General features: G+C 39.4%; 1 protein-coding gene across 3 annotated transcripts in view; it reads left to right on the top strand.

The window, feature by feature from the left end:
* Positions 1 to 16,687, top strand: part of SMYD3 (SET and MYND domain containing 3) — a 437,216-nt gene that overhangs the window by 281,584 nt on the left and 138,945 nt on the right. For all 3 annotated transcript variants that reach the window (XM_068232068.1, XM_068232066.1, XM_068232067.1), the window contains one exon: positions 11,756 to 11,843. In XM_068232068.1, coding sequence (XP_068088169.1) covers positions 11,756 to 11,843 — 88 coding nt within the window. The remainder of the gene's footprint in view (positions 1 to 11,755; positions 11,844 to 16,687) is intronic.

Below are 16,687 nucleotides of genomic sequence, written 5' to 3'. Positions count from 1 at the left end.
TCGTACTCAGGAGAAGTAGTACAATGTGTTTTGGGGTGTATTTTTACACATACCCATGCTGAGTGGGAGAAATATCTCTGTAAATGGACAATTGTGTGTAAAAAAAATCAAACAATTGTCATTTACAGAGATATTTCTCCCACCCAGCATGGGGATGTGTAAAAATACACCCCAAAACACATTATACTACTTCTCCTGAGTACGGCAATACCACATCTGTGGCACTTTTTTGCAGCCTAACTGCGCTAAGGGGCCCAAAGTCCAATGAGCACCTTTAGGCTTTACAGGGGTGCTTACAAATTAGCACCCCCCAAAATGTCAGGATAGTAAACACACCCCACAAATGACCCCATTTTGGAAAGTAGACACTTCAAGGTATTCAGAGAGGGGCATGGTGAGTCCGTGGCAGATTTCATTTTTTTTTGTCGCAAGTTAGAAGAAATGGAAACTTTTTTTTTTTTTTTTTTTTGTCACAAAGTGTCATTTTCCGCTTACTTGTGACAAAAAATAATATCTTCTATGAACTCACTATGCCTCTCAGTGAATACTTTGGGATGTCTTCTTTCCAAAATGGGGTCATTTGGGGGGTATTTATACTATTCTGGAATTCTAGCCCCTCATAAAACATGTCAGGTGGTCAGAAAAGTCAGAGATGCTGGAAAATGGGAAAATTCACTTTTGGCACCACAGTTTGTAAACGCTATAACTTTTACCCAAACCAATAAATATAGGCTGAATGGGTTTTTTTTAATCAAAAACATGTTTGTCCCCATTTTTCGCGCTGCATGTATACAGAAATTTTACTTTATTTGAAAAATGTCAGCACAGAAATTTAAAAAAAATCATTTTTTTGCCAAAATTCATGTCTTTTTTGATGAATATAATAAAAAGTAAAAATCGCAGCAGCAATCAAATAGCACCAAAAGAAAGCTTTATTAGTGACAAGAAAAGGAGCCAAAATTCATTTAGGTGGTAGGTTGTATAAGTGAGCAATAAACCGTGAAAGCTGCAGTGGTCTGAATGGAAAAAAAGTGCCTGGTCCTTAAGGGGGGTAAAGCCCACGGTCCTCAAGTGGTTAAGGGCAACGATGATTCAGTAGGCACACAGGCGGCACAAGAAGGGCCTGGTGCTATAAAGAAACTCATTTTCACTTTGCCTGTTTTATGTAAAATATTTAAGAGTGTTCTAAAGAAAACAATAGAAGTATTCCTGAATCTGACTGAAGTGAAAAACTGATAATTGATTTATTATTTTTGTAATACCTTCTGTGACAGTACAGAGAATATGGAGCACGGTAAAGACTTTACATTCATGCATAGATCATGCACATTACCATTAAATCACATTACATTACCAACAGAAATATAAAATGATATGCATAGTTAAAGGGATTCAAAGTGTCCAGAAATACAGATACATTTTCACTTCATGAAAGAAGTAGTACAGAGAACCATTTGTGCACTTGCAATCTAAAGGGGAGCATGGTGGTGACAATAGGTACAGTGACAAAAGGAGCTACCACCTTTATATCATCAGACTTGTAATACCAATGTTTTATTGAATTGAGCTACAAAAGACGTGCCCAAAAGTTTTGGTGGTATTATTGTTATGTTTTTTTATTACATAGCATCAACGTGTTCTGCAGAGCTGTACAGAAATTCTGCAGGAAGCAAAGGAAAGTACAATGGAAGTTTGGTGTAAAGATATTTTATCCATTGAATTCTCCTCCCAACTGTTTGGGACACAATTGTCCCAAGAGAGAAAGGAGAACTCATGAGTGCTTTGTCTTGGCAGCAGTGAAGCATCCTGAGAATAATCCATGTGGGGGATTACTTCTTATCCAAGAAAATAAGCTCACTCTGGCCAAGAAAACTTCCAAGATTAAAGAAAGATATCAAATTGTCCTCAAGCGTAACTTCTCCCAAGAATCTAGATATAATTTTGTGATTATCTGTGTATGTTCCAGCATGCTGGAGCACCATATCACAAGGCTAAAGTGTTAACAAAGCGTCTCAGATATTTTGCACCCAATATCGGGAAATTTGTTGGATTGTAGTTCCATAGGAACTTGTGGTCAGTTCCCAAAAAGAGGAGGGGCAAGCAGATGTCCATAAATTGAGATTACCACAAATCATTAACAAGACAAGAATAGATCACCATAAATCAGGATCTAGGCCAAGCAGCATATCAGAGCAAATTGCAGAAGTTATGAAGGAAAAAATATTTGTATTTGCAAATAATATTTTTTGACACTGTACTGTACTGTAATTGTTCAGTATACCAAAGAAACCCACAGAAGCATAAGTAAAAACATCTAAAAAAGTTAAATCTGAAAACACTGAAAAATGCATTTGTGTCACTGCTAAAACTTCCTCTCCGAGGAAGTACCCGGGAGGTGAGATACGTGTGAGGTCGGGCCGGTCACCACCACACGGAGGTATCTTGACGTTCCAGGGGTAAGCAGCCTATACTTATTATTCTTCTCTGGCACTACCCATTGATTATTGCTATTCATAAGCGGAGATTGTAGATTGTGTTGAATTTAGATGTGTCTCAGCATAGGTGTGTAGCTTTCCCCCAAGCAGGTATAATTATTGTGGATATGTTGGTACTTAGGTCTGTATTTTTTGTTTATACCTCCAGCATGTGAGTAGTGGCCAGCTCTGTTTTTAATGTATTTTGGATACATCCTTCAATAAACATTTATTTATACTTCATACTAGCAGCTTGTCTTTTGTGGACTGTAAAGTCATGGAATTATTTTCTTGTTGCTCAGTATAGTCTTATTTCCATGACCATGAATTGTTTTTTTTTGTTGCTCTATTGTTGTGTATAGTGTTACTGCTAAAATTTTTCACCATGACTATATACAGTTTTATATATATATATTTGTGGTATAGCAATACTGTAATTTTTCAGTTTTTCAATACTTTAATACCTTGTTTTTCAGTTTTCTTTAAGTTTCCAGTCTCAGTGTTATTTTTAAAAGTAGAACAATAACATATATATCCAGATCAATGCTTTATAATGGGAGTAGAAAATACAATTGTACAAGATGTTTTGATATAGTAGGTGTTTTGTTATTCATCTTCATGACATAAAATGTGAACTTCTATGAGGGCCACCCATAAAGTAACAGCTATTTACATTTATCTGTCATGCAAGGTATCCTTTCTGTGTATTGTTACGTGCATCTGTTAAGCTTAGCTCATTTTTCCTAGCATTACTTTTTATGTTACTGCAGAATGCCAATAACTGTCCAGCAGTATTAACATGGAGTCCCCATCCCCTCAATTCCTCCAACCCATAGGTAAGGAGTGTGATGCTACTACAACAATGGGATCAAAAACCTTGTAAAAAGATAATAATAAGGAGCTGATTATGTGGAAAAAATGTTAAGAAGATACAGTAGGTCAGTGACAATAAATTTTTTTCTCATCGGATGAAAAACTGCCAAAAAAGTAGGTGGAAAACTACAATTATTTGGAGCATTTTCTTGTTTGCTGGTTGCCTAAAGGGCATTTTATTGTCAAGTTTGAAAATATCACTTTGTAGAAAACTCAGGAGAAAAAGTAAATTGCATTTGGGCCAATCTTGTAAAACACATTTTGTAGAGTACATAGACATTTTCCCACAGTGGGACTGCAGTTAGTAAAACTCCCTTTAATTATGCAGCAGCCCCCACTCCATTTGCTTACCTATCCAAGCCAAGGTGCACTGATTGCTCCACCCAATTCCTCTGATGTCCAAATTCAACCACAGCAAAAGGTTAACTCACAGCTTATGCAGCCGCATTGCATATCACTGTGTGGTTGCATTACCTGATGGCAATGCTCAAAGAATGGGGATGAATGCAGAGGTACCCCTAGAGGTGCTTTAGGCGCACTAGGGTGCCGTGGCACACAGTTTGAGAACCCCTGTCCAAGGAGAAAACATAAGAGAAAAAGTGAATTGAAACAGGCCCATTGTGTCTAAAATAAATAAAATGTTTCCTTAACTGATCAAATGAAAATGGCTGTTAGTTTCTGGATGATCCTCATATTTTAAACAGCAGATGTTGACTGATTTGCTTATAGCACGATCATTACAATAAATGATCATCCAAGAAATGTGTTATTGCTAAATTACCAATATCTAGGCTGTGTCTGGCCATGCTTTCTTAATATACAGTAAATCTATTCACCAATTAATAGTAAGCTGATCAACTCATGTTCTGCACATCAAACCAATGGATTTTCCTTCTACTGATAGTAACTTTCTTTACCTATATTTTATACATTGTAAAATAACTGAGTATCTTTTATTGAAATTTTTTTTTCATTTTTTTTGTAAGTGTATAAATTGCTAGGCCATTGACAAAACAGAAAAGCTATGTATCACTCCTTGTGGAATTCCACAAGTAATGGTGCAGCAGTGTAATCTGTCATTTGTGACAGAACCAGGACTGGCTCTTTGGTGGGTAATACAATTACTTCCTCAGCAGCTATAAAGTAGATATTGCTCTGCATTTAAAAGATGGTCATTATGGCTTGTGCATTACCCTGTACTTATCAATCTGTTTAACCACTTCATCACCAAATATCTTTTACAGACCACTTTTTTTTTATTTGATTGTCTTAGTTTTGAGTTACTTAAACTGTATACTTATTAATTTCGACCAAATTATCTATGCAATCTTTTTCTGAAAACTGATGAGGTTTTCTCTTTCCAATAATTGCCAATTTCATGAAAAGGAAAATCGATTTCTAAACGCATCTTAAACATTGACCTCCATATAACATACATCATCACTACAAAATTACACTAAAAGCAATTTGTGTAATTGAAGTTGGTAAATACAGTCATGAGAAAAAGAAGGCGCACCCCCTTTCAGTTCTAAAGCTACATACACACGTCTGATTTTTCCAAACTGGTCATTCAAACGACAGTTGGGCGTGTGCACAGTTGATCGTTAGGCTGAACCGCTCGGCGGATCTGTGGACTAAAGGTGCATACACACGCACTACGGCCGCCAACGACGGGTCCGTCAGACCCTCCCGCTGGGCGGACTTTCAGGCGACAGTAGAGCGTGAGTACACACTGTCGGCTGACTGATAAGGCTGTTTTTGAGCGATCCGCTGAGCGGATCATTCAGAAACAGCCTTATCAGTCTGCCGACAGTGCGTACACACGCGCTACTGTCGCCTGAAAGTCCGCCCTGCGGGAGGGTCTGACGGACCCATCGTTGGCGGCCATAGTGCGTGCGTACGCACCTTTACTGTCGTTCAAAATGACAGTTAGGTCCGTACATGTGTGCAAACGACTTGTTGTTTAAAAGTCTATTAGTTTGACACTAATAGACATTCAAACAACAAGTCGTTTGATCAGTCATTTAAACTAGTCCATTGTTCTATCCAGTCCATTGTACATTATCAAGTTGGTTAAATGACAAGTAAATTAGATAAATTAGCATATCAAACAACTTGTTGGTCAGTGTGTGCATGATGTCTAAACGACTAGTTGTTTAAACTTAAAGTCGTTCAGTCAACCAGTTTAAATGTCATCAGGTGTACACATCTTTAGGTTTTGTTTATCAGATTATGATTAAAAACAATCATCTAGTCCATAGCAGGTCTTACAATATGGTAAAAGTTTACATACCTTTGGCCTGATAAAATGCCCACAACTTGACACAATGGGTTTTAATGGCAATTAAAGGTAACTATCTTCACCTGTGATCTCTTTGCTTGTAATAAGTTAGTGTGTATAAAAGGTCAATGGCCTCAATTCACTAAGCTTATCTCCTGTCTTTAATAACTCTTCTAGAGTTGTTACCATGCCCATAAAGCATGTAGTATTCAGTAAACATTTTACCTCAGGCAAACCTAATGTTAACTCTTCTGTCTTTAAGTTAACTCTTCAATCCTTAAAATAACTGCAGAGTTAAAGACAGGCTGTTCATTAACTGTATGTGAAAATAACTACAGAGGAGGTAATGTAACTACAGAGGAGGTAACTTAACTACAGAGGAGGTAAATTAACTACAGAAGAGGTAACGTAAGGAATGAAGAGATAAGATAACTCTCTCACTATGTGGAGGTAAGTTTTCTCTTGCCTTATTATCTCCAGCATGATCTTAGTGAATTGAGGCCTATAAGTTTCTGGACTCCGGACAGACCCTTGCATCTTTCATCCATTGCTGCACTGATGTTTTTTGGATTCTAAGTCACGGGGAAAGCAAAGGAAATGTCAAAAGGATCTGTGGGAAAAGGTAGTTGAACTTTATAAAACAGGAAAGGAATATAAGAAAACATCCAAGGAATTGAGAATGCCAATCAACAGTGTTAAAACTCGAAAATAAGTGGAAAATTATGAGTTCTGTTGAAACTAAACCACGGTCAGGTAAACCAACTATACTTTCAGTCACAACTGACGGAAAAAAATGTTTGGGATGCAAGGAAAAACCAACAAATAACTTCAGGTGAAGTACAGGACTCTGAAAAAATTTGATGTGGCAGTTTCAAGATGCAAGCAAAAAATTGAATATGATTGTTCCAATATGTACTTAGACAGATGTTACCTTTTTTGCATACTTCTTAGTACTTTTTCATTTGCTAGGTGTAGAAAGGGTATTTTACAGGTAAGAAAAGGAAACTGAACCTAAGAAAACAGCTCAGAATAAAATATGTTTTAATCTCTATATGAAGAATACATGGGAGAGGAACTCAGACTGAGTTCCAGAGACCCTGTGTGGAAATAGGCTAAACAGATACCATAACTGCGTCCCTCCACTAATCTAGGCTTTGTGGCATAATTACAAGATGACGGCTTCTCCTCAAAACACATATAAGCCCTTCTTTGGCCTCATTTCTGAACATTATGTTTGGATGAAACCAACCAAACAGGACTACCCCAAAAATAAAACATGGTGTTAGCAGCATCTTGTTGTGATGTGATTTCAGCACCTTCAGAGAGGTGAATGGAACTACACATTCTATGCCAAAGGTTTGCCTTCCAACCTGACGATGATGCAAATCATTCACAAAAACAGCACAGGAATTTCTTAGGGCCCTTTTCCAAAATCGCAATTGCTAGGGTTTGCTAAATAACATAGGAATCGTGGTAGGGTATTTCCACTACCGCGATTTGTTTTTGCCTGAAATGCGATCGCGGCGCGGAGCGATATTTGCCGCGATTTTGCTACGCAGTGCATAGCATAGCAAAATCGCGGCCGCAAACGTCGAGAAATCGCCGTAATTTTTTAGCTTTGCGATTCAGCAATCGCTAGCGTTCAGCGTGAACGCTGGTGACTGCTAGTGGAAAAGGGCCCCAGAGACAACTTTGTGAATGTACAAAAGTGGCCAGTCAGAACTCTGAATTGTCCTATATTGAACATCTCTGGAGAGACCTGAACATGGCTGTACACCAATGGTAACCAACTGACTGAGCTTTAGAGGGCTTGCAATTCAAAATAGCGGAAAATTCCCAATCCAGATGTGCAAAGTTGTTTCATCATTCTGGCAACTTCAACTAAGCACGAAGTAAAGAGTCTGAATATTTATGTAAATGTGATAGTTCGGTTTAATTTTAATAGGTTAGAAAAAGTCTAAAATTATTTTTTCACTTTGTCATTATGGTGTTCAAAGTGAAGATTAATAAGGAAAAATAATTTAAACAAGAGCAATCTCAGGACTGTTTGGAGGCCACATGCTAATTCATTGTGGACCAGTGCTGCATCCGGACTCAAAAGAAAGTGAGTGGACCACACATATCTCTGTGATAATCCATTTACCCGCATATACATTCCTATAACTGCTTCATCTGTAATGAAATTTCTTTATTCATATACCCAGGTCTGAGCCGAGTGAGGGCCCTCAAAGTAATATATTAACATTATTTTTTCTACAAATCCTATAAAATGTTTGTTATTTCAAATGTATATGCATGAACCAATAATGTGTATGGGTTTATTCAAAACATAGTATGTTATGCTGTTGTTTTTAGTTCTCTACCAGTTGGTGCATTTGACTTGTTATTAAGTGGCAGAAGTGTGCAAACCTACTCTGAATTTGGTCAGATGAGGATTTTTTCCCCAGAAGTTGCTTGCAAATTATTCCCCCAGCAAGCAAAAAAAAAAAAAAAAAGATATAAAAAGACTGAAAAATAAGTTGTTTCAAATGTACCTAACTTTGATATTTATACAGTACATACCTTGTAGTACTTTTCTGTTTGCTAGATGTTGAAAATATATTTGGTTGATAAGATTAGGAAGCCTAATCTGTTAGAAAATTGAGCAGAAAAGTTACTGTATTTTTGGACCAGAAGAATCACTTTTTTCACTAAAGTGTGTGTGGGCGGGGGGAGTCAGTACATCTTGTGGTCTGAATAATAATGTACAATTCAGAATGCCGCCAGGTGCCCACTGCCCCTTCACCTCTCCCTCCACTCTGTCCAAGTTATAATACCGACTTCCAGGCCCAGCACCCAGCAGATGCTGACCGCTCAGTAAGAACTCCAATCCTGAACCACAATCTCTCCCCCTCTTGCTGCTCTTCAAGCTGAACAGGGACCACTATCAGCCTCCTGAACATTCCTAGCAGCTGGTTTCAAGCAATTGAGTAGGCATTTATGAGGTGCCATTTTGCTCCATGTCCCACAGTCACCACATGTCAGGAGACACAAGCAGCACAAGCCAGCCACACATGGCACTCAGTGCAGCAGCCCTCTGCTGGAAACCTCCCTCAAACTAATTAGCACTTGGATGTTTTATCTCCTCTGCTGGATTTCCCCTCCTCACCTTCACACAGGTCTCCTCGGCAGACTGGTGCCATCTTGCTGAATCTCCTGTAGTCACACAAGTCAGGAGACATGAGCAACATGGACCAGCTTCACCTGATACACATTCCTGGTGATAGTCTCCCTCACTCATTACTGGCCTAGCATGCTTGTTCATGGAAAGAAAAAAAAAAAGTAATTGAGACACAGGATCAGGGGAACAGCGTGGCAACTTGCATTGCTTAAAAGGAAATAAATATGGCAGCCTCCATATCACTTTCTCCTTGGTTTGCCTCTAAACACTAGAATTGCTGCTGTTCTCAAACTCTTTAAATGTACCTTTTGGAGACAGTCATTTTTGTGCCTCAGGCCGGTTTCACACTTCATATTGGCGGTAGCGGGGGCCGCACTGCACCGCCAAAACCAGGCCTTCGGGGATTACTGTGTTAGTACACGGTAATCCCCATCTAGAAGCCAGCCAAGCAGGAGGTGAGGCTCACTTCCTGTGGCCGAAGCAATCGCGTGGAAGTGCATTTGCTAAAATGCTCTACCGCACATGCATGACGCATAAAACTTGCGGTGATCATTTAAACAAACAAGCGTCGCCATAGACTAACATTACTTCCAGTCTGCCACACGTCGCCGCAGGAGTCGCACAGTAACATAAGTATGCTCTCACGTTAGATAAGGTACTTCCGGAGCGGCGCACCGCAGGCAATGTGAACTGCCCCTTAGACTTACATTGTCCTAGTGGTAGGCTGTGGTAAAATGTTGCACAGCACCGCACCAATGTGAAAGGGCCCTCAGTGTAAGTGTAATAGTGGAGTGCCGTATTAACATTATGACATTATTACAACATGTCCCATCTCAACAGAGATCATGTTTTTCAATTACACCTGTTGTTAGGTACATCTTGAGAAAGAATAACTAAATGTAACTATATATAAAACAGTATTTATTTAGAAATTATTTAGTCGCTGTTTTACCATCGGAAAATCTTTTCTCACCTTGATTTACATTCTTAAATGTATTACTGCTGGTAAGGTGCAACACTGCGCAGTGCTATTTTGTTTTGTGTTTTGAAATGAGCATAAACAACACCTGGCCTCCCAGAATACACTAGGGCAGAAGGTTGTTTGACATAATAGCCTAGGCAAAGCATCACTGGGATGGAGGGAGTAAATACCAAAATTCTGTAATGTATAGATCTAGGAAGTGTTTCTGATGCTGAAACCAAAATAGTTTACGTAAAATTGGGTATCCTGAATATTGTATTACATTTTACTATATGTCGTTATGGTGCCTCTATAAATATCTATCTAGTTAGGTGAACTGTACTTTTTTAAATGCCTTCAAAACACATGCCTTATATTATCTAATAATACTTAAGTTTGTTCTTTTGACTTATTATTTTGTGTCTCAAAATGTACAATAACAATATTGAATGCTTCAACTTCAAGAACCCCATGTTACAGTCCAAGTACACTAGACATGCATATACCACTGTTTCAGCCTAAATACCCTAGGAGTGCACAAACATGTTGAGAATATAAGTCAGGGTAAGGCGTAAAATAGATTAAAATGTTTATTTAGCTGAAAATAACTTTTGAAGAAGTCCCTTTTTCTTTCTGTAATTTTCTTACCATTTATAACTTCGTCCTGTATCTCCACAGTGGCACATTGTTTTGACATGAGGAGTGCAGCTAAAGTTAGCGAACTTCTCTTGTTTCATCTGACTTCAGTCTATTAAGTGTGAAAAATGACAGTCATTTTTAAAATCCTTGTCATTACTGAAAAAAAGTACTAACCTTGGAATGTTGATTTGTTGGTCAAGGACGTGCTTGAACTGAGATGCACGATGGAAAAAAAAAATAGTCTGTTGGCGCTCATAGTAAGATGGTGAAGTGGACCAAAAAGTGAATGAATAATAACATAAACTGTCAAATCCTATATAATAAAACCACAGGTGTCCCTGCGTCATCTGTGTCCATGTGAAATGGAACTGCGCATGTGCACAGCATGGGCAGCCTGAGACAGGAGCAGGATGTTCCAGGGTGCCGGCCGGGTGGGCAGGTGTGCGCGCACGCATGCGCGCTGGCATGAGGCGGCGATGATAGACCTAGAGCCCATTTTTAAATGGGCTGAGATCACTAGTTAGTGCAATAAGTCAGAAGGAGCACTCTCTGGTCTTGTTGCAAACAGGTTGATGCACAAAATGTTTTATAAACTGATAAGCATTTAAGCCTTAAACTGTCCAGATACAACGTTCACAGTTCAATTCACTTTGCTAGCATCAGAATACCTCCTTTTATTTTAAAAATAACAAACTGCAAAACCAAGCGTTTGTTAAATAAACACTAGAAATTACAGTGCTGGACCATGGGAACCAACAATCCCTGGCTAATAGAACCCTATAGTTCACACTAGACACTAATGAATCGAATGATCTTGCTGCATCCCATTCTCTAATCAAAAACAAGTCTGTGGATCAAATGCTTCGTTTCACAGTTTTTACTTATTTCCAATATAAAAGAAGGTGTTTTTATGCTATCAAAGCAATTTGTATTTTTATGAGGTCTTCCGGCAGCTAGAGGAGGAGAGGTGCACTATGGGAGCAGAGCTGGCAGAGAGGCGAGGAATGACCTACATCCCACATGCAAATACTGGCCATATTTGGTCAGAGGATGTGATGCGTCACCAAATGAAGGGGGGTAGCACAAGAGGTGTGTCTTTCCCATGGTGATGATCTACAACTGTGGATTTTTATCTCTGTATCTTCACTGTTTATATCTTGAGTGCTTCTAGGTTTATATAATATCTTGAACTAAGGTAATTGAATGTGGGGTCATTTTTGATGCTCTTTGTTTGTGTGTGTCTGTGTGTTTTTTAATGCATTTATTATTTTTACATCCCACATAAATGAAAACCTGTCTTGAACTTGTATTGAACTCCTCTCAGCATGTAGTAAAAACTGTCCTATTGTGTATTTGTGCTGGATCAGGATGAAGACATGCTAGCGGGGGATATAGAGATTTCAAAAGAAGTGGAATGTTCAATCAAAACACTGGAGGAGCTGCATTCCCAGAATAGTATCCTTTAAAAGTAAGCCTTCAAGATTATAAAGTAAGCTGTACATTATAAGTTGCCATTTTTATTAGTGTTTCACAAAAATGTACGGTACTCAATATTGAATAATCAGCACTGAATCACTGTGTTTTTTAAAGCAGGTGTGTCACCATAAAAACTGGTCTGAGTGTATTAAGTGATAAAGATGCTAATCCTGCATTCAAAACTTTCATAACTTTTTCTGCTGTTATGATTTGGAGTTATCACATACTTAAGGAGCACTGGCCCTTTAGTAGTCAGTGCCAAACAGTTGCATGCTGGGGGTTCTTTTTATCTATAATACATTCCTCCTCTTTCCATTATTTCCCTTCCTAGCTGCTTATCTGGAACCTGATCCCCTGCTTACTTGTGTTTACAAGCAAGGCTGAGGTGACTCAGCGATTGGAGGAGAAAAGAAAAAAAAGTTAAGGGGAGAATGACATCAGTATTTAGCCTCAGCTGTGGGCAAAAGACATGGCCCCCACCAGGAACAGAATCTCTTCATTTACTACATTAAATTCTCTGAAATCAAAACGTGGACAGTACAATACATGTGTTATGTAAGTAGATCAAGTATTTATCTACTTATATATATGTTTTTTTCCCCTGGCATAGTATGGCTAATCCTACTGCTTTAAGAAAGTGGCATAGGCATATTTTCAAAAAGTTTTAAAGGTAAGTACATTTTTGATCTCATTGCACTTGTCTTTGAAAATCAGTGTCAGTGTGACATGAATAATGAAAGCTGAGCCCTAGTTTTAAAGAAAATCTACAATCAATTCCAATGTGTTCCTCGGGGGACCATACATAATAGCTATAACTGAACTGTCATGATTGACATTCATTACCAACATAGCTCCCCTGAACCTAGCCACACCAGGCAAGAGTCCAGAGGCTCCCTTTAAACTGAAAATGCATTCCAGACAGTCATTCCAGCACAATCTGTGCTCATTTAACCACTTAAGTACCAGCGGTCTCTGCCCCATTAACCCTCCTGGTGGTTTATCAAAATCCGCCAGGGGGCAGCAAAGTCATTTTTTTTTCATGTAGCGAGACAAGGTCTCGCTACATGATAGCCGCTGCTCCCAGCCCCTCCGATCGCCGTAATCGGGCCGGATGACGTCACCGACGTCATCGATGGCGTGACGTCAAAATGGACTCCGATCCACCCCACAGCGCTTCCTGGCACTGAATGGCCAGGCAGCGCACGGGGTCGGGGGGGGGGGGGGGCGGCCGCGGTGCGACGAATAGCAAAAGGCTAGCTGAGCGCTGCCTTCCGGCGGCATAGCCCGAGCTCAGCTCTGGCTTACCGCCAAGAAGGTTAAAGACCAAAGACTGCTGGTACCATAAACCGCAGGTTACCCGCCACAAACGCCGTCCATGCCGCACACCCAAAGACTCAGGCCACCCACTCTGCCTTCTCTTATATATTTTAAAAAGGCTAACTTTAAAAATCTCAGGGACTGTAAAGACAGGATTGCAATGCAAAAGAGGGGTAGGTCACATTGTGCATTACATCTGCGATGTGAACCATACAGTGAAGCATACAGTACATGAAAATTGCACAGCTCCATTTTCCAATATATATCCCATTGACCTTCTTTAAAAAACTCATGGCACAAATAAAAGTTTTGTATGGGGCTAACTGAAATATTTGATTCTACAGAATCCCATAGGCTTGGGAGGTATCGCCCTCCAGCATTCCAAAAGTACAACTTGACAACCTAGATTCAACAGATAGCTGCTTGGTTTCTTGTGCCCTCAGGTGTAAACACGGTAAATATCAGGTATATGGAGGACTGCTTGAAGAGAAGTGTGGCCCTTAACGCACTCTGCCTCACTCCCCCCAAGCACAAAACAAAATAACACTATACTGGACCAGGCGTTGAGGTAACACACTGAGTCATGCAATCTGGAGCCTCCCTTCGCACTTGGACCAATGAGAGAGGAAGGCATCATTGTGGGCGTGTATTTATACACGCTTGAGTCGTGGCACGGTTTGTATTCACATAACCGCCATGTAAGCCACAGTATCCGTGAACCAGCACCAGTGTGGTGTGAAACAATTGTTGGATCATCTTGGGGCTGTGTGTGGGTCATCGGACTGGTGAAGTATTACATTTGTATCTACGTGAACTGAATTGCTGCTACTGCACTTGTTTTATCACGTTTGTTTTGGATTACATTTAATTGCTTATACATTGGTGCCCATGTGTTGCTTTGCTGAATGGAGATACTGGAACAGGCAGTTAGAGTGTGTAGATGTGTGCCTAGGATATACAGCAGTGATGGATACGAAGCTCATATGCCATTATGGGGTAATCTAACACTAAGTGCATTTAAAGTGATATCTGACTCCTTCTTTTGTGTGATTGGGGGTGTTCTGTTCTTGGGCCAGGTTGTGCAGGATGGGTGTCTTAGGAGTTTTGCAGTACCAATGGATACTCACGTTTTTCCAACTGTGCAAGAGTACCGATACATGCAGCTAAGGCATCCCGTTTCTGCTTAGTTTCCTATTGTCCTGATTACCATGTACAAGTCCCTTGTCATTGATCTAATATGGAATGGCCCAATTAGACATCTTATCGGGCCTACATACAGGTTTTTTTAGAGCATGATGCAATCAATCTTACTAACGCTACAAATAAAAAATGGGAGGCTATTGGTATTGACCTTACAGACGAGGAACGGGACAATGCATTAGAGGTAGGTACAAAAACATCTCCCTGTCTCAAGGAAAGAATAACACAACTTTGCATCCTGCATCATTCTTATTTGACACTGGAAGAATAATAAAATACAATACTTCTACTACAGATACCTGTCTGAAATGTCACTCCCCTATACCAATCTTTTTTCACCTTATCTGGGAATGCCTAAGTATTAATAGGTACTGGAAGCAAATAAGCACATTTCTACATGACAAAATGGGGTACCCTATGAAAAGAGGCCCAGTATTATGTCTTCTCAGTGTGGTACCAGACGAAGGCCTTGGTGCCTCTCAAAAAACTCTACAAAACACTCTTCATGGCAAGGCAAGAAGTGGCATGTAGATGGCTTGTGCCCATGCCACCAAGTTTGCAAACTTGTTTAAAGCGCGTGGACAATAGCTTACCCTATAAAAAAGCTAGTCTGTACTCATAGGGGAGCACTGAAAAGATTTAATTTAATATGGGATAGATGGAAAAAAAGGTCATAAACATAGCTATGAAACTGTTCCACACTGTTAACACGTGTTGTACTATCCTTGGGATCACTCCAACTGTCTTCGTAGCCAGGTAAACCAATATTTACATTGCTATGTCAAAATATAAGGGTAGACGCCGAGAGCCCAGTATAGTGTAGTATGTACTGTAAATTGGGTATGGAAGGTAAGTATAGGTAGGTTATACTCACAAACAAAGGTTACCGTCCAGGTAACCACTATGAAGGCAGGTGAAGAGATTAGACCTGTCCCCACTCAGGATTAAGAAGTCACTCTCTGTAGATCGGGAAAAAGGAAGAATTCCCCTCCACCAGGGGTGGAAACAACTGCAATAGTAGTACAGAGGCGCCAACAGGGTAAAAACAATATTTCTTTAACATGGATAAAATGAAGTAGGTAGCGGTGGACTTACCCCTCCAAAACAGACACAAAAAATTGCTGTTTTAAGCAAAAATCAGTTTATTTACATACTCCGAACAAGGTGCAATGCGTTTTGCGGGTATATCCTACTTCCTCTGTCAAAGGCACCAGGCTACGTACCGGACCGCATTGGTGATATGCTACTATTTATCACCTGAGGAAGTGGGATATACCCGCGAAACGCGTTGTACCTATTTTAGAGTGTGTAAATAAACTGATTTTTGCTTAAAAAAGCAATTTTTTGTGTCTGTTTTGGTGGGGTAAGTCCACCGCTACCTACTTCATTTTATCCATTTTAAAGAAATATTGTTTTTACACTGTTGGCACCTCTGTACTACTATTGCAATATTGCAACAGTCCTCCGATTTCTTTGAACTGGTATTTCCTGGGTAATTACATTACTATACATAAATTGCCTGTGCATTAGTGTAAGATGTTACATTGATTATTCCTCTGTAAGTGCTTTTTTGTCTTAATAAACTTTGCGGTTGTTTTTTTTGTTTGTTTTTTAAGTGCACCACAGCTGTACACATGCAGTCCAGTGTCTCACGGCATGCTTTGTGTTATTCCAGTGGATTTCATCGGACCGCACTGCTAACGCACTGATGTGAACATTCCATTACTATATAATTGCATTGCATTTGCCACATGATTATAGTGTCCAACACAATGTATTGTGTTAGTGTGAAAATAGCCTTTATGTAAAGTAATGGTGATTTCTGAAAAGGAATGAAGAGTTCACAATTCAGAATGTTTATTTCCCTGGTTCATTATTTTGAGCCTTGCATTTTCATTTGAGGACCTAAAATTGCAGCTTAAAGCTGTCAAAATTATTTTTATAAGCTTGGAATATAAATGATGTATTCAGCCTTAGGAAACACTTGGGTTTATCTTCTGTGTCATTTAACATCTGCAGCTAGAGGTAGCTGGGAGTAACTTAACACCTGCTGCACTGTCTCCAACAAACGTATTCACTTGTATAGCTAGCAGGGGTCTGATAATCTGTTAGCTCAGGAGGGAGTTGGTGTAATATCACTATAGTAGAACATCAATCCTGCTGATAAAATCTCAAATCTTACAAATGTTCCTTTTACTCATATCCAACAGGTAATGCTTGACCTTAGCAGATAGCTTTAAAGTGCAGTAGCATGTGTCTAATAAGAAGAAGGGGATTGAAAACCACACCATTTAAATATGCTGTGT

Source organism: Hyperolius riggenbachi, chromosome 4 (genome assembly GCF_040937935.1).
Source record: "Hyperolius riggenbachi isolate aHypRig1 chromosome 4, aHypRig1.pri, whole genome shotgun sequence".
In the NCBI taxonomy this organism is placed as follows: Eukaryota; Metazoa; Chordata; class Amphibia; order Anura; family Hyperoliidae; genus Hyperolius; species Hyperolius riggenbachi.
This window is presented reverse-complemented; position numbering and strand designations above follow the sequence as displayed.